The 24,273-nt window shown below is 43.6% G+C and overlaps 1 protein-coding gene across 7 annotated transcripts in view; it reads right to left on the bottom strand.

The window, feature by feature from the left end:
• Positions 1 to 24,273, bottom strand: part of RAB27A (RAB27A, member RAS oncogene family) — a 125,442-nt gene that overhangs the window by 4,561 nt on the left and 96,608 nt on the right. For all 7 annotated transcript variants that reach the window (XM_075345761.1, XM_075345766.1, XM_075345762.1 and 4 more), the window contains 2 exons: positions 12,175 to 12,278; positions 3,250 to 3,373 (listed from right to left, as the gene is read on the bottom strand). In XM_075345761.1, the coding sequence (XP_075201876.1) occupies positions 3,250 to 3,373; positions 12,175 to 12,278 (228 nt within the window). The remainder of the gene's footprint in view (positions 1 to 3,249; positions 3,374 to 12,174; positions 12,279 to 24,273) is intronic.

Genomic DNA, 24,273 nt, shown 5'->3' with positions numbered 1-24,273 from the left:
TATACATGTGTTTTTCTTAAAAAAAAAAAACAACCCAAAACAAAAACAAACATTTTAAAAATATCAACCTAAAAACTGCACTTGTTTTCAGCCCCCTGTACCCATATATAAAATGGAGTGCACCTGCGGGTAACTTGTCAGTGTAACTACAGCTAGTGAGCGGGGACGTGTACAGATGATAAAGACATCACATCACAAATCACACAGCTCACCAGTTACAGGAGTGATTTGCCAATTTCCACTGGATTACAATCTATAAGAAAATGGGGAGGAGGAGGAGACAGCATAGGTAGAAGCTGCTCATCAGGTATGGTGCAGGCATCATTAAAATAATTTGTGGTTTTCATATAAAGCTGCATGATCCGGTCATCATCCAGTATCTGTCAAAGTACAGTTACCAAGTACTATTGGGTGCATGGAGGATGTGGACACAAAGAAACAGGAAGGACCAGATTCTAAGGAATAGAGATTAGAGAAGTGAGGTGATAAGCCTGTCTAAAGAGAGGCTTTTAAAGCATGCTTTAAAAACCTGTGGGGGCTAAGTATTTATCAGATCATTCAGGGTAGTGGATTCCAGAAATCTTGCACAGCACAAGAAAAGTTATGGAGACGAAAGTGGGAAGTGTTTGGGTTACGGAGGATGTCAGTTTTAGATCAATTGCAGAACTGAGTGTACAGATACAGAAGCAACGTATGGTGGTGAAGAACTGTGAAGACTTTGTGGGTAAGAACTAAGCCACACGGCATTGTATGTCCACAAGCCACATGGCATGAAAATTGGACCTGAAAATAAAACATCGCATTCCACTCGGACCAATATTAGCCTGTGTGGCACGAGCTATTATTTTCTTGTCTCCAATCGGACCGAGAAAACCATCGCAGCATGCTGCGATTGTAATTCGAGACGCTTTCTCTCGCACCCATTCAAGTCTATGGGGCGAGAGAAAGATAGCACTGCACTCTCAGTACACCGGTGTAACGTAAGTGGAGGGTGAGAATGGCAATAGCCGGCAACGGAGGAGGGAGATAAATCCCTCCCTCTCCTCATCCGTGCCGGCCCTCCCCTCAGCGCCGGCCCTCCCCCCGCAGCTGAGGTCCAATCACATGATCGGACCTCAGTCGCAGAGACATTCGCATGACACTCTGCTCCTGCTGTTCTGCCAGCGTGAGTCGAGTGTCGTGTGAGGATCGCATTAGTCCTCGTGTGGCCCCGGCCTAAGAGAGAGAAATGTATATTTTACTCTAACAGATGGGTAGTCAGTGCAATTACTGGTACAAGTTGGAGGCATCAGTGTAGCAGCTGGACAGAAATACAATCCTGGCTGCCGCATTCAGGGTGGTTTGGAGAATATAAATGTTTGGCTTGAGGGAGACCAATCAGAAAAGAGTTGCAATAGTCCAGACAAGAACGAAAGCGTGAGAGTGTTTGCAGTTTCAAAAGTGAGAAAAGGTCTGATTCTGTAGATATATTTAATATGCAGCTGACATGAGCAATTGGATGTGTAATAAAAGGTAAAGTTCGGTGTCAAATATGATCCCAAGACAGTGACACTGCTGCTTAGGATTTATGGTTGAACCATCCAAGGAAATTACAATATATTGGATAGAGGTAGTTTAGTAGAGGCAGGAAACACGAGGAGTTCAGGTTTAGAGCGATTCAGCTTCATATTTAGGGAGGACATGATGATGAAGACAGTTTGGATTAAAGGGGTATTCCTAGCTCCACAATATAATAATAATAATAATAATAATAATAATAATAATAATAATAATTATTATTATTATTATTATTATTATCATCAAATACCTCTAATTAGAAATGAAGTATAATTCTCCTGATCAGTCTCTCACCTCATGTGCAGGGCATTGCAGTTTAGGTATACATGGTTATGTCCAATCATGTAGGGACAGTTAGTTGCTCGTAGTTGTAACCATGGATACCTAAGCTGCAATACCGTACACATGAGATAAGAGACATAGCTATATCAGGATAACTATACTACATTTCCAATTGGAGGCATTTGCTGCTGCTACTACTCTTTCTACATTTTGAGATAGGATCTTGGAGCTGGGAATACCTCTATAAAGTGGGGGTAATGTCAGGAGATGTGTATAATGGGTGTCAGCATATAGATAATACTGGAAACTAAATCTGCTGATGGATTGTACAATACAGCATTGAATATAAATAAGATGAGGGGGCCTAGGACTGAGCCCTGAGAAACACTGACAGAAGGGGGAAGAAGAGCCAGCAAATGATACACTGAAGGAGCGGTCAGATGTAGGCGGAGAACAGAGAGTAGTTTCTGTGAGGCCAGTAGAGCGGAGCATAGTGAGGAGCTGATGGTCCACAGTGTTAGATGCTGCAGAGAGATCCAGGAGAATCAGCAGGGAGTAATGACCATTAGATTTAGCAGTTACTAGATCGATTGGCTGCCCTTGCTAAAGTCCCTATCAGTGGTCACTATCGGGCTGCTGTACTCTCGCTTTCTTCAGACGAACGTCGGACAAGCAGAAGTAGTGACAGCTCCGCAGTCCAATAGCAGTCACTAATAGGCTGCAGGACTCATGTGGCATCATGCCATGTGTACTCTGGAACACCAGATGCCAACATCATTGGAACGGTGCCAATGTGGAAGGCGTTTAATGTTATTTTTATTTTACAGCCAGGAGTACTTCATTTAAAAAGAGGGTTTTCCAGGTAGTGGACAACCGCTTTAAAGAAGCTGTATTATATAAATGGTGTTTTCAAATGGGTTATTATTGTAGCACATTTAACAGAGATTTCATTAAAAAAAAAAAAAAAAAGCTAGTTTTACAAAAAAAAAAAAAAAAAAGTGCTTTGCTGCAGTTTCAGAAAGCCAAAATTTTTTTTAACCAATTTTATGCATATTTTGGCAAAACGAAAGGCACAAAACTGTCCCATGTGAGTATACCATTAACCAAAACCACTGAGTTCAGCAGCAGAAGAGCACAACCGTGATCACCTAATCATTAACCCCATCCCCACAGTACTCTCACCCAGCAGTGTATACGACATATGGCAACAAACACCAACAAAATGAAAAAAAAAAAAAAAAATGTTTCTTTACATTTGGGATTTAAAAAAAAAACAACAATCTGATACTGTGTTACCGGAACGTAATAAATTCTATTATTTATAGCATTGTGAGTTCCAGTCATAGGAATCAGATCAAAGCCGTGAAAGTGAAAGTCAGCTGGAACAATTCTAGGAAGGAAACTGCTCACCCATATTTCTCTGCAAATTCCTTTGCCTCTTCTTCCTTAACAGCTCTCTGATCCTCCAGATCACTTTTATTTCCACACATCACAATGTCTGGGTTTTCACAATATGCATGAATTTGCAACTGGCCTGAGAAATAGAAAGGATACATAATTTGTAAGCTTGTTTTCAATATAAAGAAGTACACGGATTCTGCATTTTCAGGAGCTCATGATTTACCATTCGGACCATTGGCAAATTTGTGTCCCTGGCCCGAACTGAGCAATCTGGCAGGCGGCTAGCAGACACAGCGTTGCCTCTGAAGCACGGTTGTGGTTTACATATAGAATACTTTTTAATAAAAATGGAGCATCAAATTCCTTATCATACAACCATATGCCTATGCAGGGCCAGGACGACAGGTAGGCACCTGCCTAGAGCGCTGCTAAACGTCCCACATGGGGAGGGGGTGCAAACGAATCTGAGAAATAGTATGTGTTCTGAGCGGGCGGGCCAAGGCCCGGTGTCTGAGCGGGCGGGCCAAGGCCCGGTGTCTGAGCGGGCGGGCCAAGGCCCGGTGTCTGAGCGGGCGGGCCAAGGCCCGGTGTCTGAGCGGGCGGGCCAAGGCCCGGTGTCTGAGCGGGCGGGCCAAGGCCCGGTGTCTGAGCGGGCGGGCCAAGGCCCGGTGTCTGAGCGGGCGGGCCAAGGCCCGGTGTCTGAGCGGGCGGGCCAAGGCCCGTGTCACTTTTAGTGAATGTGTGTCAGACATGTGCTTTATCTAACAGGCACCTAGCATGGAATGAGGAGAGGAAGGGCAGGGGCCACAGGCTAGCAGCAGTGGACACCTGTAAAGAAATACTGCACTATTATTGCTACAAATATGAATTACAGCCGCAACACTAATATAATTAATGCGATTGAAAAAGGCCTTCTTTATTAGACTGCCTTATTCAGACAATGCCATAACTTGGATTTATGAGAACAGTTTTAAATTTCGTTCCTCAAGCATTCATCTCAATTTCGCATTTGAAACCCTTTGCAATTCCGGCCGTCTTCATCAGTGGGACATAAACCTTACATAAGTGTCAGCTAAAATTCAGAAATGTTGGATGGCGTGAGCGCACGTGTAATCTAGGTCTAAGACCCCACAAAAGCCGAGCCCCGGACCTATAAGTATAAAATAAATGTCCTGAACACAAAGCAAAGCTGCTTCCAAAACCTTTACTCACTTCTGCACTCCCATCCTATTAGGCACATATGGCTAATATTCCTGATAAATTACTTAATCTCTAATTTGTTCAGGAATGAAAATTGACACATGCAGTTTAAACTAACAGGACAGCAGTAAAGGGCAATAAATCCATTTCTTAAAGCAAGGAACAGACCGTGCTAACTTTATGATACACGATCAATGACCACAGTAAATATAGATATTTAATCCTGTGTTGTCAGATAAGGGGATATTCACTCCCAGGTAATATTCTCTTTTTGAGCTTCCATTTTTTTTCTTGCCTTTCTTACTAAAGTTATGACTTAATTTTCTCAACCACCATATCACGGTGAAGGCTTGTTTTTATTGCAAAAAGAGTTATAGTTTTGAATGACATCATTAATGTGACCACATGTGACAAGAAAACTGTAGAACATTCTGAAATGGGTAAAACTGAAAAATAATTTAGCCGTTGTTTTGGGATTTTTTGAGTTCATTGTGTGCAAATAATGACCTCACATGTAACCTCTCCATGTGAAAAAGCTAGACATGTTTGTAACCAGTGGTATTTAATGGAAATCTGACAGCTGATATTTGCTGCCTGACCTCCGGTATAGAATGCATCGAACATTGCATGATTTCAGCCAGGTATATAAGACTTACACACTGCAGTGTTTAGAGAAGAATATACTTTAAAAGACGCCGGGGACAGAGACACATCGGGGATTAGTCAGACAGGAGAGTCCCCGGCTGTGTCTCCCGCTCGCTGCCAGTAACTGCCAAGCTTCTCAGCTGATGGAACAGAAATGGATATTGGGACCTACATGTCACCAGCACTATATCTGGGCACTCACTGTTGCCATCACTGTACAAGCGGGGGATTTTATACTTCCTATATTAACATGGAACCGATCAGTCTATTTTTCAGCAGGAAAGGAGCGCTCCAGCTATACATATGACCCTTCATTAGACCCATAATCAACTGTGCTTCATATCCAACACATCATTGAAGTTAGGAAAACTAGAAGCAATGCAACCATGAAGACAGATTTTTACAGATTATTATAGAACAGAACATTGTGATAACATCAGTCCGGGGTGTAAACTTGTATTAATTTTAACTTAAATTCTAACATCATTAGAGAAGTCTTATTAAGGTCTTGTTGCTGAAGGTTGCACTCACCTAGGCATTTACATGTCTCCCATGGACAATAATGAAGTTGCCTGACCATGCATGTAGCTAGTTCTCAACGAGAAATTGGATAGAAGAGACCTGGGAAAAGTGTGGCCCATGAGCCACATCTGGCCCTTTGGCTGTTCCTGTCCAGCTTGCAGACTGGGACATCCACAAGGCTGTAAACCATTGCATTCCTCACCACGCGGCCAAACATTACACAATTTCCCTGATATTTGTATCCCTAGTTGGAAAAGGTAACTACAGGTTCTCTCTTCCACCATGCACCCTGAGCGACTGAACCTGCCGTGCGGAATTTCAGGTGAGGTTTTTTTTTTTAATTTGTTTTTTTTATTTAATTATTATTCAGTAGTTGGAGGAAGTTGTGGGACCACCATACTGTGTAGGGTTATGGTATCATTACACTGTGTGTGGGATGTTTTGACCATCAAAGTGTGTGGGGGACATCATACAGAGCTGTGGGGGGAATCATACTGTGTGGGTGGCTGCGTTAGTCTACTGTGTGAGGGTATCATATTGTGTAGGAAAGCTGTTGAGCAGTTGCTCATGGTACATCTATTCTTCATATATTACTTACAAGGGAAGCAATCACCAGGATTGTCGTATATAACCTAAAGCCAGTGCTATACTGGCACTATCAGGCTGATTCTATACATACCTGTTGTGGTCTCCTTGGATGTTTAGGTTTTGAAATCCAAGAAAGTAAAGTTTATAAAAATCGGCAGCTTCTTGAGTGACCGCAGCTGAGGATCAGATAATAGCAGGGGGGGGGGGATTCATAGTTATGCGAATTCTAACAGGGGGTGGGGATAAGTATTATACAATCTATTTACTTTTTCTCTAGCAGGACCTGTGTGAGGTCATACCCATGTGACCAGAAGGGGCGGGGCCTCAGCTACATGGGTATGACCTCACATAGGTCCTGCTAGAGAAAAAGTAAATCGATTGCATAATACTTATGCTAATTCTAACATGGGGAGGGGATAACTATAAATATATTATCTGATCCTCAAGCTGCTGTCACTCAAGAAACTGATGATTTTATAAACTTTACTTTCTTGGTTTTCAAAACATCAGAGCTGACCACTACAGGTATGTAGAGAATCAGCCTGATAGTGCCAGTATAGCACTGGCTTTACCTTATATACGAAGATCTAGTGATTGGTTCCCTTTAAAAGGCTGAGCAGTACTATTTATTAACTTTATAAAAATCAGTACATTATATGGTTTTGTTTAGCTGCTACGTGTAAAAATACAAAGTATAATAAGCCCTATCATACCATGTATTAACATTAGCATCTAGTTCACAGACTTAATTCTGCTCAATATTAAGGGATAAAAACATAAAATGAATAAATAAAAATTATAATAATCATCAATGATAATAATAATAATAATAATAATAATAATAATAGTAATAATAAGATTATTAGAAGTAAATGAAATCTGCCAGGTAAGGGCTCACTCACACATCCTTCTTTTTGCCGGTTTCGCGGATCCGGCGCGCTCCCGTACAGTGAATACAGTACAATGACAGCGCTGTAACTTCCGGGTCACATGCGCCGGTCACATGACAGCACGTGACTGGCGCTTGTTGCGCTGTCATTGTACTGTATTCACTGTACGGGAGCGCGCCGGATCCGCGAAACCGGCAAAAAGAAGGATGTGTGAAACTGGCCTTAATCGTGCTAGCCAAACTGTGGACAGCATGAAATGTACCCCAGCTGTACGATTGATCACACGAGGGAGAGACCCGTCAATCATCTCTGGGAAGAGCCAGCCAGGGACAGTATTGTACTGGTCAGGTCTTTGTATATATTTTCTCTGAGATACAAGAGCATTTCAAAGAACACGACTGTATATCGGACTGCAATTGTGCAGTCAGGCTGCGATTCAGGCTGTCCGTGGTTTGGGCAGAATGAATCACCTGAGAGACTCCCTTTAAGTTCAGCCTGTTGGGTCAACTCTCTATAACAGTCAGTTTCTCTTGTAGGCCCATGGGAAACTTACTTTCCCCATGGGGAGGACAGTTAGATTCCTGTCTATGTTATTAAGTATCTAATCCATGACCCAAAATAAAAATAGAACTACAAAGTTAAAATGTCAAGTATGTGACATAATGACAAACTAGTCTGAATAGAAAGTGAGGTTTTATAAGTCTTCTTCCAGCACCAAGGGAATCACAACCGGTGTGCTAGAGATTCCTATAACCACACAAATGAGGTGAAAGTTCTGCTCTCTGTTTGTGCTGCTGTTTCCATAACTAATCTTCAATTCTTGATCTTGGGTGGGAATCAAAACTCCCTCTAAGACAGCACTGTGTTTACACAAGAGGAGGGTGTTCCTAGTTATTTGCTAGACGAAATACCACAAAACTTGTTAAGCTTCCCTTAACAAATAAAATATGTAGATAGACTAGCTGTTACAAACAGAACAAAGTTTCACACTGACAAGTAAATGACTAAGTTCACCTTAAGTAAACCGATACTTAAAGGAAAATCAAACATAGAAAATTTAGAAAAATTACACCAACAATTCACTTAATTTGCCTCTTTTACTGAGCTCCTACTTTGTCTAAAAAATAAGAATAATCTGCTCAGTATCCCTGGAGATCAGCCATGATCCCCATTCCACCTCCTTATGTCCTGTGCCTGGCTGTAAATAAGAAGACTGACAGGACAAAATATTAAAGAGGACCTGTCACTCGATCAAACTTGACCAATTTTGGCTATTAATTTATTCTCACATCTCATAACTTGTGAGTAGTGTTGAGCAGACCTGGACTGAAAATCCGGATCCGCGCGGTTTCAGCGGTAGATCCGTGGGATTCTGGGTGCACGATCCGGATCGATCTCGATCTCTCTCTCCTCACTGATTCCGGATCGGATCTCGGACTTCCTTGTCAACCCGCCACTGATCCGCCGGACCCGGATTATTAGCAATCCGCTCAACTGTATTTGTGAATAAACCATGAGGCAGATGTAAAAAAATAAAAACAAAAAACAAATCCCAAAACCATATTTTTAGAGAACAAGACTAGGGCTGAGCGGGCCCGGGCTGTAAAAGTCCGGATCCGCGCGGTTTCAGCACTATTCCCGGGCCCAGGATTCCGGCTGCACGATCCGAAATCGGCAATTAATAAAAATGTTAAAAAAAAAAAATCAATAAATAAATAGCGTTTCATACTTACCAGACTGTCATGGCGGCACACTTGCTTCCGGGTCACGCTTTCACTTCCTGTGCTGTGCACGCAGTCTCACAGCTTTCCGTGTTTTCCCCGCCCACCAGCAGTCCTCTCAGCTGTGATTGGTTCCTGGCTGATGTGCCCCCCAGCCTGTGACAGTCTCTGCCGCGGTCATCGCGGCTCAGTAATAGAATGCACTCAGAGCGGGCAGTCGTGCTCTATAGCTGCTCGCTCTGAGATGTAGCAGAGCCAGATGTGTCGCCGCGGGACTTCTCCTGTGGATTACGTCGGAGCTGCAGGGTGTTTGGGGGTAATAAAGTGGTGAAGGAGGAGTGTTTTGTATTTTATTTCAAATAAAGGATTTTTCTGTGTGTCGGTGTTTATTTACTGTCACTTACAGGTTTGTGTGATGCAGGTATCTGACAGACGCCTGTACCATCACAAACCTAGGGTTTAGCAGCAGCTATGTGCCGCTATTAACCCCTGCTATTACCCCGACTGGCACCGCATCACACCAGCAGGAAGAGCCGGTATCGCACACCGGTATGTCGCACCTAACAGATGCGACATACCGGAGGGCTGCGGGCTGAGGATATACCAGACCCCAGCCGGCGTTATGGCTGAATGTGAAGATTAGGGGGACCGCACGTCTTTTTTTTTTTTTACACTTTCACCGGAATCACACGTGCGGCTCTGGCAGCACCCGGCAGCCTCGCACGTGTAACTCCGGGCACTGGATAAACAGCACACATACTGCGCGACGGCTGGGGCTGCAGCCGAGCGCTATAACTCTGCTGCCGAGTGTGTTTACCACCGTGACCGACAGTGCACTGCTTTCCCCGCCCAACGGCCGTCCTGGCGCCTGTGATTGGTTGCAGTTAGCTGACACTCTGCCACTCAGGATGGGGGCGTTTCTAGCTGCAACCAACACACGCCGGTGGGCGGGGAAAACCATGAATATTGAATTGTCGGCTCCGGAAGGTAACAGCGTGACCCGGAAGGAGTGTGCCGCCATGACAGCGCCTCGGTGAGTATGCCGCGCTCGCTGCTAGCCCCTCCACAAACGTTTTAACCCTCCGGATTCCGGTCCCCATTGACTTATATGGGCACCGGATTCCGGAGCGGATCGGACTTATTTTTAAGTCTGTTAACGACCCGCTGGCCCCGGATTAATGCCATCCCGCTCAACTCTAGACAAGACTAAAGTAAAAACAAAAACTGGACACTTAAGCTGGTGACCGCTCCTCTTTCACCCCTTCACCCCCAGCGGTCTTAGTTTTCATTTTTCCTCCCCTTCTTCCAAGAGCCATAATTTTTCCATCAATATTCCCATATGAGGGTTTGCTTTTTTGCGGTACATGTTTGTACTTTCGAGATAGATAGAATATCTATCTATCTATCATATATATGGGTTGTCGCCATTTTCCGAGACCCGTAGCATTCCAATTTTTCAGGATCTGGGATTATTTTTTGCCATTTGAGCTGATGTTTTTAATTATACCAATTTTGAGTATATGTGAAGTTTTGATCGTCTGTTATTGCATTTTAATGCAATGTTGCGGCAACATCCTAAATAAAAAAAAAAAAAGTAATTTTGTGGTTTGGAATTTTTTTTCTCACTACGCTGTGCAGATTAATTGATTTTATATTTTGATAGATCAGGCCTTTTCTGAAAAAGGTGATTTCAAATATGTCTAGTCTTTTATTGTTTTATATTCAATTGGGCAAAAGGGTCATGATTTGAACGTTTAGATTTTTTTTATTAAAAAAAAAAAAAATTCTGATTTTACTTCAGCTTCAGGCAGAGAATGAGCTGCAGCAATGACGTCACTCAGGTCATTTGCGGTCACAGCTCTAGGTTCCCACGGTCCCCCACCTGAGATCCCCATAACCTGACCTCAAGTGAAGAGTTCACGTTACCTGTGATCACAGGTGGAGGACTAGGGGAACATCCAGCTGTGACCACATATAACCTGCCTGAAGTCACCGCTCATCGCTGCTGGTCATTCTCTGCCTGAAGCTCACTGTCGGCGGTCATGTTCTATGTCTGTGCGCTGTCACTTCAAATGTAGCACAGCTGGAATCATTGTGAGAACTCATGTGGATTACGTTGGACCTGTTTTTTTTTGTTTAATAAAGGGGTGAAAGAGGGTGTGTTTTTTGTATTTTATTTAAAATAAAGGATTTTTTAGGTGCTTGTATATTTTTCACTTACAGATTAGTAATGAAGGGGTCTCACAGACTCTTCCCATTACTAATCTAGGGCTTAGTGACAACTGTGAGGTGCCATTAACCCCTTATTACCCTGATTGCCACTGCACCAGGGCAATTGGGATGAGCAGGGTAAAGTTCCGGGATTGTCACATCTAATGGATGGGACTACCCTGGGCAGCTATTTTAGGCTGGGGTGGCCCAAATAAACATGGACCTCCCCAGCTTGAGAATACTAGCTTGCAGCTGTTGGCTTTATCATAGCTGGGTATCAAAACTGGAGGGGACCACATGCAATTTTTGAAAATGTATTTAAATATTTCTGCTTAAAAAAAAAACAAAAAACGCACGGTTCCTCCTATTTTGATAAAAAGCCAAGATAAGCGCATAGCTGGAGACTGCAGCTTGTAGACATATGCTTGATCTGTGCTGGGTATTATAATATGGAGGGAACCCTTTGCCAATTTTTTAAATTTATTTTTACATCAATTAGACAGACACAGCGCTTCTGATTAGTTGCAGTCAGACACGCTGTCATACAGGCTTGGGACGCTGGGACTGCTGGTTAGCGGGGGAAGCCGTGCATATGCATGAAAATAATGAGCGGCCCTGAAAATAGAGTGAACGGCCTGAAAGCAGAGTAAGAGCCGTGCGGAGACTGGCAAGTATAAAGTGCTGGCTTTATCCTTATTTTCACTGTTTTTTTTTTTAAGTTTTTTTTTTTTCCTCCTTTACCCAGGTAGCTGGACCCGGATCGTTAATTGGAGTTCCCTGAAAACTCTGGGTCGGGGTCAGTGCTCTGGTTCTTTTGAACACACGTGGATCCAGACTTTTACAGTCCGGGTTCGGCCATCAATAACCATAATCTTTGGAGGCAGATTGTCAGGAAGATCCATATCTGGCCCATAGATCTTAACAGATCATTTAAATATTAAGAAAAAAAAAACAAAACAAAACATGAATTTCTACGAAACACATCGAATTGCATATATCATTTTATTACACTTGCTATATCCTGCCTGCCCATACAGATATCTTAGGAGGGCTGATTCTATTGATAGATTCCTTTAAAGCACTCTGATCACAATAATTCCTCCCAGATAAACTCCTAGAGGGAAGACATTGTTTCAACCAGAATAAAGAGCACTTACTTATCCAGTTCCTTGCATTCAAGAAGCTCTGCTCATTTGTTAAATCAAAAAGTAAGAGGAATCCCATAGCATCCCTGAAGAAGGCAGTTGTGAGGCTGCGAAACCTGAAATGGGGGAAAGGAAAAGAGCATTACATTTTTGTAGTAATGAGCTAGTGGAGACAAATCTACTGTTGCACTATTAATATAAATATCACCCGCCTCAAAAGTTTCCTTCCAGCTTACCAAGATATTTCCTAAAATTTGAGAATGAAAAGATACCAACAACTAGCATGTGCATGGATACAAATCACCAGTACCCAGCATATATCAAGGTTTACATCAGGAAGGATGACACAAATATGAAAATGTGATGTCTCTCTGGGGGTGGAGTGCCCTTTGTACTCTGCTCTTGTTTTTGTTTTTAATTGATTTTAATTCCTTTCCCTTTCTCCTTCTTACTTTGAGATGTGACCTGTATCTTGGATCCCTATAAACTGAACATGTTGGATGTACTCATGCATGTCGACAAGTATAAACTATGGATGTACTTGTGTACGTCGACAAGTACCATCTATGACCAAGCCGACCGGACATCATTTTCTCACCATTATGTGTGTGTTGTTTTATATTTAATGCTTGAACAATTTTCAGTCTATAATTACGTATACTATGTATTTGTCACATATAGTGGTGTATATATGGACAACTGTATTCACTTTATGAATAGTATTGGTTGTTTCATTGTATAGGCAGAAATATACCCCCTTATATTATGTATTCTAACTAGGTGAACTGAAAAGCCTTTTTCTGGGGCAGTATATGTGGGGATATTTGATGCCCTCCCACTGCTTGTCTTCACGGAAGTCTGATACAGGATTGATATGTGTCCGTTTTCTAATAATGGGTGTACTTATTATATACTTGGGCTGTCCTGGGAATTTGCCCTTTTAGGTGCCAGGACTTAAAATGGCCGTACGCTCTTTAAAACCTGTTTTCAGACTTCTGTGAATACATACTGTTACAACGGGACCGTACAAACTTCCATACCTCTCCATTAATATATTAAATGTACCTTTATGCTCCTAGTGATGCGATGCGGAACTTTTCTGCCTCTCTATTCAGGATCCGATGTCCTGGACGCTATAGTCCTTACTTGCTCATAAGTTTGCCCACATCCAAGATGGCCGCGCGTGTTTCGCATGCCCAGTGCTGCCTGTGATCTCGCGCGCACTGAGGAGCTCCGTTCCGACGTGAGGTGTAGTCCCCTTTGTGGACGTCACTTCCGCCGGGGAGACCCGGAAGTGACGCACGGGCCGCAGGCATTGACACAGCGCATGCGGCGCTTAAACGGCGGCAATTATTGAATTACCTATTAGACTATATATAGTTGGGATCACTATGCAGTGCCATACTGCCCCCCGAGGAAGCACTCTTGCGAAACGCGTCGAGGCTTCCCCCCCCTCTCTACAGGACCCTCGACTCAGCATCTGCACTTTACCATGGGTAAGAGTATGTCCCATGCTATTTCACAGGGCATGGAATTTTCCTTATTACATGCTTTTTAGGGCTTTTTCTATACTTGCACCCCTGTGTTACTTAGCATTGATGCAATTTATGGGACTGCCTTGTATACTATATATGCTGCAGAGGTCCTAGTTTGGGAAACCTCTGACTCTTCTGTATCTCCACTCACTGTTTTATTTTATCAATTTTTCCATATACCCTATTAGGACAGTGGCCCAATTTGTAATTCTGAAATATTAATACAAATTTACACATTCTATAGGTGCACTCTTTAGGTCTCATGTATGGCCATATAAAACTCCGTTTCCTTTTTCTCTTTTCATGTACTACTATATTGAGTGGCCAACTATATGTTGCTAGAATTCCATCTGTTGCTTTTCCTTTTTGTTCATTGACACAAATATGAAGATTTTACTTTTTTTTGACAAACTACAATATCTCCAAAATTCCACCGCTGAATATATATCTATGTGGCAGCCATGAATGCATGTACCCTTTTGCTAAAAGAAGGAGTAATGTAGCTTTTTTCAGTATGAGGCAGGAGTATTTTGCCAAAAAGGCTTTTAACTTTAACGAGTGGGAGTTCCTATGGGCAACAATCCATATTATGGGTTTTGGACCTGTATTTACTAAATGTAGCAAAATTTAGTATATGGAGCTGACGATGCATGTTTGGGTCAACAAATATATTCCAGACTATTTTTCCCCATTTGGTGCACTAGGCAGGAATACCCACTACTCCTAATGTTATATGCTATTGCAATTGAGCCATTGGCGGACATTATCTGCTCTGCCTCGGATATCACAGGCTTCACTCTAGGCCCCCTACACGACAAAATTAGTCTGACATTGATGACATACCCCTTGTTCCTATAAGACAGTGACTTATCCCTCCCGACAGCACTGAACAGATGAGTTTAGTCTCTTTAGCACAAAAATAAACTGGGATAAATCCTGTGTCCTTCCCATCGATTTAACAACCATCTCTCCCCACTTCCACTTAAGTTGGTAACCCAATTTTGCCATCTGGGGAGACAAGTCTCCTGGAACCTAAGAGACTTTTACAAGATAAATAGCCTCTCTCTCCTATCAATTTTTCAGACTAAAGCTGGTGTCACACACAGCGACAACGACGTCGCTGCTACGTCACCATTTTCTGTGACGTTGCAGCGACGTCCCGTCGCTGTCGCTGTGTGTGACATCCAGCAACGACCTGGCCCCTGCTGTGAGGTCGCTGGTCGTTGCTGAATGTCCAGCTTCATTTTTTGGTCGTCACTCTCCCGCTGTGACACACACATCGCTGTGTGTGACAGCGAGAGAGCGACGAAATGAAGCGAGCAGGAGCCGGCGTCTGGCAGCTGCGGTAAGCTGTAACCAGCGTAAACATCGGGTAACCAAGGGAAGACCTTTCCCTGGTTACCCGATATTTACCTTCGTTACCAGCCTCCGCCCTTGCTGCCAGTGCCGGCTCCTGCACTGTGCACATGTGGCTGCAGTACACATCGGGTAATTAACCCGATGTATACTGTAGCAAGGAGAGCAAGGAGCCAGCGCTAAGCAGTGTGCGCGGCTCCCTGCTCTCTGCACTGACATGTAGCTGCAGTACACATCGGGTTAATTAACCCGATGTGTACTGTACCTAGGAGAGCAAGGAGCCAGCGCTAAGCGCGGCTCCCTGCTCTCTGCACATGTAGCACAGCGACGTTATGATCGCTGCTGCGTCGCTGTGTTTGACAGCTAAGCAGCGATCATAACAGCGACTTACAAGGTCACTGCTACGTCACAGAAAATGGTGACGTAACAGCGACGTCGTTGTCGCTGTCGCTTAGTGTGAACCCAGCTTAAGAATAAGAGATGGGAGAAGTTGCCCTTATTGGCCATGGTCTGCTTCAGCCTTATTAAACTAGTTATGCGGAAGGTCATCCTCCTCTACAAACACCAGTATAACTAAACACAAATACATTTGATAAACTCAACTACATATCCACTTCTTATCAGGAAGGGCCATAGTGCCAAAATCCGGTATCAGACATTGTGGTATATCTGGATGCGAGGAGGGGCTGCACTGCCAGACTCAAACTATACTACTGGGCAGACCAGCTTTCTCATCTGTGTTGTTGGGGGGGTTAGAGAGCCCTTGTGTAAATTGTCCTTCCCAACAACCAAAAGATCTCACATCCACTACATGTGCTACTTTGTTCCGCTATGAGGACCCCACAAGGCTCAACTTGATACATGATCCTCAGGCAGGCCCTCATGGCGTGGTCTGCAGCACGATGGTTGCTTCAATCCTCTCCCTATGAAAGCCACATCGCACTTTGGCTTAAGAAAATTCTCACTTAAATAGTCAAATCTGGAATGGGGTCTTATGCGGGAAAGGGCTGGATTGATTCACTACAGTAAGATATTTGTGGCTGAGGCACTTAAACCCATCCGGACACTAAAAGAAGAGTTAAATCTTTCAAACACTTATCTTTTCTGGTACCTACAATTACAATATGCCCTTCAGACCATATTACTGAATCTACTTCCTGTCCTCTGAGATGTCTCCTTGTGCAAGGTGCTACAGGATAAATCTGGCTTATATCCAATTTACATGCCCATTTACTGGCAGGGAGCAAAAAACCAATAGATGACCTGAAGAGAAGTAAGAAACATTTGTAGGACTGATAAGTAATGAGCACCGGGAACTCGCCGTGAAAGGTACTAAATATTTTTCATCTTCTGTGGGACTTTGAGATTAGGAGATACTTTGTCCAAGTAGCTTAGTTCCTACACAGCCGCATGGAAATCCCCATCACAGATGACCCTCAAAATGTTCTGCTATTTGTTGGCCCTGAACAATTTCAAAGGACTGAAGACAAATTATTCCCAATTGAGGTTATCATCTTTATAGCCAGAAAGTGTGTGGCTGGACAATGGATGTCATCAAAAAGTACTAACCATCTTGAACCAGAAATTGGCGGTATATGGACTTCACGGGAATCTATCACCACTTTGACCCTTTTAAACTGTTAAAATGGGCATACAGGTTATAGAATGCTGACAATAGTCTTACCTGTATGCCTCATCAGATGCCTTGTTGTTGAAATCTCTTTTACTGCTTTATGTTAAGGAATTCTTCCAGGCTATGGGGCGGATGCTGCCCAGAAGATAGCTCAGCCTTTGCACGTCATTAGTATAATTTTCACCGCCTATTATGGTCACAGTCTTCCTGTGACTTGTAGTTCCTCCTCTGAAATCCCGCGCCTGCACACTAAAACTTGCAATGTTAGCCTGTTACATTCCACTTTTTAAAGCTAGCTGAGTTGCAAGATTTCTGAATTTTATTTAACTATGAAATCACAGGGAGGAAGGAAGTAGGTAGTGCACTAGCAATGGGTGAACTCGGACACCTAGTATGCCCATATAAACAATTTACAAGGGTCAAAGTTGTGACAGATTCCCGTTAACAAATCAATCCATCTGGAAAAAGTGTAGGAGTTCAAATTCCGATATCATCGGACACCAAGAAACAAAAATTTAATTGATTAAGCCCCCTTAATTTGTGCATAATAATGTCCTTATTTGTAAAATCAGTAATAGTGAGAGCACAATTGGCAATTTATGTGCTCCAAATAGGGGACAGATTTCTTTCTTAAATAAAGTAATTAAATACATAAAAAAAAAAAAACAAAAAAAAAAAAAAAAACATTAAAACGGAGATCTAATTATTTTTGGAGATTTGAACATAATCCCTGATCAATGGCGAGATCCAACAGTCACTTCTAAGCAAAACATCTTTACTAGGGCTGAACGGATCCAAACTGTAAAAGTCCGGATGCGCGCGGTTTCAAAGATTTCCGGGTGCCAGACCTGGATCCGGAATTCTGGGTGCAAAATCCAAATCCGCCACTGGCAAAAATAATTGAAAAAGTAAAGAAAAACAGGAATAAAACACTATTTCATACTTACCAAGACTCTGTGTCATGGCAGCACACTGCTTACAGGTCGCGCATTCACTTCCTGTACTGTGCATCGTATACACACACACAGCTTTCTGTGTTATCCCCGCCTACCGGCCGTCCTCTCGTCTGTGATTAGTTGCAGACAGACATACCCCCAGCCTGTGACAGTATGTCAGTATCATTGCGGCTTAGTCATTGTCTGAACAGCCAGCGGTCGTGCTCTATGGCCGCTGGCTGTGTTATGTAGCAGTGCTCAAGCGGCGTGGGACCTAGTGTGGATTACGCCGGACCTGCAGGGTGTTGGGGGTTAATAAAGGGGTGTAGGAGGGTGCGTGTTTTATACTTTATTCCAAATAATGGATTTTTCTCTGTTTTTATTTACATTCATTTACAGGTTAGTGTGATGCAGTGTGACGTCTGTGCTATCACTAACCTAGGGCTTAGTAGCAGCTGTGCGCTGCTATTAACACTTTAGTACCCCGATTACCGACTCTTCTCAATTGCCCTGGAGTGGTGGCAAAGCACCGGGATTGTAACATCTAATAGATGCGGCAATACTGGTCAGCTGCGTGCTGAGACTACCAGCCCCCAGCCGGCTTTATCATGGCTGGGAATCAAAAATGGGAGGGACCGCATGTCTTCTTTTAAAATTTAAATAAAAAAAAGCCGCATCACCAGCACAGCCGCACACTTCTGACAGGAGTGTGCATGTGTTTCTGTGTACATGCAAGCTCATGTTCAGAGAGCGGTAGGGTGTGACGGCTGATGTCATGTCAAACTTGTACGAGTCTGACAGCACATCAATGGCACAGCTGTACACTTCTGACAGGATCGTGCATGTGTTTCTAAAAGACATGCACGTTCACAATACTGACCCGCAGACACTTGCACTGCTTTCCCCGCCCAGCGGCTGTCCTGCTACCTGTGATTGGTTGCAGTCAGCTGACACGCTGCTACTCAGGGTGGGGGCGCATCTAACGGCAACAAATTATACGCGCCGGTGGGCGGGCAAAACAATGAACATCAAATTGTCCGGGTAACCTGGAAGGAGTTTGCTGCCATGACACCGCCTCGGTGAGTATAGCGCGCGCGCTCCTACCCCACTATTCCTTCCACCAACGTTTTTAGCCTCCGGATTTTGGTCCCCATAGACTTATATGGGCACCGAAATGCGGAGCAGATTCGGATTTTTTTTTTTTTATCCGAAGTGATGCACCGGTTCTGTATTTTGTCGAATTCGATCAACTCTAATCTTTACCCTTAAAAATGAAATCATAAAAGAATAATTGCATGATGCCTTTAGATGACTAAATTTGTGAAATCACCTTTATTAGAACAAACACCATACTTTTTCTAGAATGGACTAAGTTTTAACAAATAGTCACTTATTACAAAAATGTAAAAATATATTGGGAAAATAACTTGGTCAGATCATTCCTTCCAAGCTACATTCAATTTCAATAATTCAAGGTTGTAGAGAAGCAATTCTTTTCTTTTACAACATCCATCCTTCAAAAATAAAATTGAGGACTCTTAAGTTATTTTGAAGAGAATTCCTCTCAAGACGTTTCCTCAACCTCAATCTGGAATGCTCGCAAAGCATCTATTAGGGTAATTCTTATACAACTCAACTCTCAATCAAAATTCAAGATATTCTAGAAGAAAAAAGAAAAGAAAAACAACCCAATCTAAAACAATTAAGAGCCAAATTAAAATGTCTCCAATATGATAAATATGACAAGATGATACAATAAAACAAATAATCATCTCTTAAGTTTATACGCCCTATTCTGCATTTCCAAAGTCAATTCTATGATATCAAAATTGAAGGAAAACAAATCCCCTGTATCAAATGATCTAACCAACGAGTACTACCAGAACTATAAATCTCATCTTCACCTCTGACAAATATGTTCAAAAAGGTCACTGAGGAAGATTTATTTCCAAAAGAAAATCTTCAAGCTACTATTTCTAGTGATGCCAAAACGTGGCGATCCAACTCTGGTATCAGTATCAAGCTAAAGGCCAATCTCCCTGTTAAATACATATTGCGCATACCGTATTTTCCAGACTATAAGACGCACCGGACTATAAGACGCACCCTGGTTTTAGAGGAGGAAAATAGGAAAATAAAATTTTAAGCAAAAAATGTGGTCATGACACACTGTTATGGGGCGAGGATCTGCTGCTGACACTGTTATGGGGGTAATATCCCCAAATTGTCTACTAAGGTGCCGCATCCTGGTAATGATCCTCCTGCCTTGTATATACAGTATTTGTCCCTCATCCTGCTATATACCGTCATCCTGCCATATGGCCGCATCCTGCTATATAACCCATCATGGCATATGGCCCCATCCTGCTCATAATATACCCCCATCCTGCTCATAATATACCCCCATCCTGCTCATAATATACCCCCATCCGGCTCATAATATACCCCCATCCGGCTCAAAATATACCCCCATCCGGCTCAAAATATACCCCCATCCGGCTCAAAATATACCCCCATCCGGCTCAAAATATACCCCCATCCGGCTCAAAATATACCCCCATCCGGCTCAAAATATACCCCCATCCGGCTCAAAATATACCCCCATCCGGCTCAAAATATACCCCCATCCGGCTCAAAATATACCCCCATCCGGCTCAAAATATACCCCCATCCGGCTCAAAATATACCCCCATCCGGCTCAAAATATACCCCCATCCGGCTCAAAATATACCCCCATCCGGCTCAAAATATACCCCCATCCGGCTCAAAATATACCCCCATCCGGCTCAAAATATACCCCCATCCGGCTCAAAATATACCCCCATCCGGCTCAAAATATACCCCCATCCGGCTCAAAATATACCCCCATCCGGCTCAAAATATACCCCCATCCGGCTCAAAATATACCCCCATCCGGCTCAAAATATACCCCCATCCGGCTCAAAATATACCCCCATCCGGCTCAAAATATACCCCCATCCGGCTCAAAATATACCCCCATCCGGCTCAAAATATACCCCCATCCGGCTCAAAATATACCCCCATCCGGCTCAAAATATACCCCCATCCGGCTCAAAATATACCCCCATCCGGCTCAAAATATACCCCCATCCGGCTCAAAATATACCCCCATCCGGCTCAAAATATACCCCCATCCGGCTCAAAATATACCCCCATCCGGCTCATATGACCCCATCCGGCTCATATGACCCCATCCTGCTCATATGACCCCATCCTGCTCATATGACCCCATCCTGCTCATATGACCCCATCCTGCTCATATGACCCCATCCTGCTCATATGACCCCATCCTGCTCATATGACCCCATCCTGCTCATATGACCCCATCCTGCTCATATGACCCCATCCTGCTCATATGACCCCATCCTGCTCATATGACCCCATCCTGCTCATATGACCCCATCCTGCTCATATGACCCCATCCTGCTCATATGACCCCATCCTGCTCATATGACCCCATCCTGCTCATATGACCCCATCCTGCTCATATGACCCCATCCTGCTCATATGACCCCATCCTGCTCATATGACCCCATCCTGCTCATAATATACCCCCATCCTGGTGTATGGCCGCATCCTGTGGCACATTCAAAAAATAAACGTTCATACTCACCTCACCTTAACTCACTCCCTGCAGCATCGCTCGTCCTCCCGTCTGTGTCAGCGGCAGCGCCGCTGAGTGGATCCGTCCCAGTTCCCTTGCAGCATCGCGATCATCTCCTGTGTCTGTGCTGGCGGCTGCGTGTGGGCACGTGTGCCGGCAGAGACACAGGAGATTATCGCGATGCAGCAAGGGAGCAGGGACGGCTCCACTTAGCGGCGCTGCCGCTGACACAGACGGGAGGACGAGCGATGCTGCAGGGGAACGGTGAGTACTGTACACTGATTCACTGCTCCCTGCGCTGATGATGATGTGCGGGGAGCAGTGAATACAGCCGCACATGATCACTCCAGGCCGTAGTTGCCAGGGGTGATCATGCGGGCAGGCCGTTTATCCCCCGCCCATCATCCCGCCCACCTGTCAGTGCCAGCTTCAGCGCTGAGGGATGATGGGCGTGCATATTAAATGAGAGGATCCACGTGGTCACGGCAGGCTGCTACAGCCTGCTCGTGCCCCCGATGACCCGCTCCACCGCAGCACCCACATTCCCCGCAGCCACATTCAGACCATAAGACGCACCCCCCCACTTTCCCCCAACATTTGGTCTTCCCCCCAGTCTTATGGTCCGAAAAATACGGTAGGTTGTCAGAGATTCTCCCAGAGTTGACTCAATCGGATGAGGTTGGCTTTTTTTTTTTTCCAAGGAAGGCAAACCCCTAACCCTACCTCTGATACAAGAATGATAATGGACCTGATTTCGTATTTGAAGAAAAGAGAATCCCCTCATTAATCCTTTCTTTAGAAGCTGAAAAAGCAGTAGACCAAATTTATTCGGAGTAAACTTTTGAGACATTAACCAAATTTGGTTTTCATGGACCAATTATTAAAGCTATATCTGCTTTTTATGAATCTCCAGAAATCAAATAATTTCAGTACAGCGGAACCTCTGTTTACGAGCAACTTGGAGTGCGAGTAATTCGCTATACGAGCAACGCTTGCTGTAAATTTGTAACTCTGTTTACGAGCAAGCTTTGCTGTACGAGCAAATACTCACCGCACACACTTCCGGTTCCGTACTTTCACCGCGCTCTGACCTGCTCTTGCAACTCACACTCAGTTCCCTTGCCGGCCTCCTGGTTCTTGTAGTCCGCCGGTACAGGATGTGTATCGGGTAACCATCGCGACGATGGAGGAACTTCCTCTGTCAGCCGCTACTCAAAGGCAGCGCGCTGCCCAATCAGAGGCATGCGGCTCATGCCTTTGATATCAGCACGCTGGCAGCAGAAGCCCCGGCATTGGCCGCGATGGTTACTCGATACACATCCTGTACCTGCGGACTACAAGAACTAGGAGGCCGGCGATGGAACGGAAGGTAAGGTGAGAATAATGTGTGTGTGTGTGTGTGTGTGTGTGTGTGTGTGTGTGTGTGTGTGTGTATGCATGTGTGTGGAATAACACAATAGGGGACCAGGATGGGACATTGAACAATTTGTGGATCGAATTGTTTGAGCTTGCATTATTTCCTATGGGAAATTTTGCTTTGCTAGACGAGTAACTCGTTTACAACCACACTCCCAGAATGGATTGTTCTCGTAAACCAAGGTGCCACTGTATTCCCAATGGAAGATATGTGTGTCCCATTGTCTGCTATATTATTAACACTTATCAGGGAAACCTTTGCTGAATCAAAATAAAAGGCGCAATTAAAAAGGCATTCCAGCCAATTTAAAGCAATATAAAATTGGTCTATTGGCAGACGACAATTATCACATTAACTGACCCATTAAATTCTATTACAAACGGTTCCAAATTAATTAAAATATTCTCACAAATTTTCTTTTACAAAATTAACCCATCCAAATAAAAACAAGATGTAAGTTTGTGCCCAGACAGTGGTCAGAAAAGTATTATTATAAATGAATTTCCATGTGAGGGAGAACTTCTACATTACTTAGGAATTCCATTAACAAAACAAAGTTATAAAATAGATACAAATTTGTGCTCTCCAGAAAAGCAACTCGAAAATTGGAACATCCTGGTTAGGTAAAATCTTTACATGTCTATATTACTCAAACGTCAATATATCTTCTGTTCAAGTCCGTTAAATATCACAGATTTTTGGATAAATTGCAAAAACATGTAAATTTTATTTGGAGTTGTAAACCGACCAGAATTTTTAAGCCAAAAAAAAAAGAAGAGGAATGGGCCTTCCAAATCTGGCTGCATGCCATATGACTAATTTAGTTTTGCAAAGCAAATATTGTTTTTTGAAATCTAAACAAACTCTATTGGACTTAATTGGAAAAGTAATTTAATAGTGTTCTACTATTAGCTTCTTTGATATTTTCCTATTTGTTAGAGCAATCCTTACAACGCCATAGCCATCCAAGTATTAAATTTCCACACTTTTGACTTGGAAGTTGTTGAATCGAAAACTCAAACCTAAATCTCGAAGTGTTTCACTTAAAGCAAACCTGTCAGGTGTCATATGCACCCAGAGCCACGAGCAGCTCTGGGTACATATTGCTAATCCCTGCCTAACCATCCCTGTATCTAGTAGCATAAATAAAGGGCTCTTTAGAAAAAGTATTTCTAAAGATCCTTTATATGTTAATGAGCGCAGGGACTAGTTCCAAGGGTGTTCGTTCCTGAGATCTTTCCATCCTCTCAGCATGTTAGCACATCCACAGAGGGGTGCTAACATGCTGTTCCATGCAGAATCACCAGTGGTGCCGTGCGTACCTGTGTCCGCTCTGATCACTGAGCTGAATACCTGGCACTTCCGGTCATGCGCAGCATGAAGCCAGGTGTACGCGTCCCGGCTTCAGAGAGGTCTAGTGCACATGACCGGAAGTGCGGGGACTTCTGATCAGCGGACACAGGTATGCGCGTCACCACTGGTGATGCTGCGTTGAATAGCATGTTAGCACACCCCTGTGGGCATGCTGCCATGCTAAGAGGGTGGAATGAGCACAGGAACTAATGCCGTTGCGACTAGTGCCCTCGCTCATTAGCATATTATAAAAGATC

Source organism: Anomaloglossus baeobatrachus, chromosome 4, assembly GCF_048569485.1.
Source record: "Anomaloglossus baeobatrachus isolate aAnoBae1 chromosome 4, aAnoBae1.hap1, whole genome shotgun sequence".
Classification (NCBI taxonomy): Eukaryota; Metazoa; Chordata; class Amphibia; order Anura; family Aromobatidae; genus Anomaloglossus; species Anomaloglossus baeobatrachus.
The sequence above is the reverse complement of the archived record's forward strand: the minus strand, read 5'-3'. Positions and strand labels throughout refer to the sequence as shown.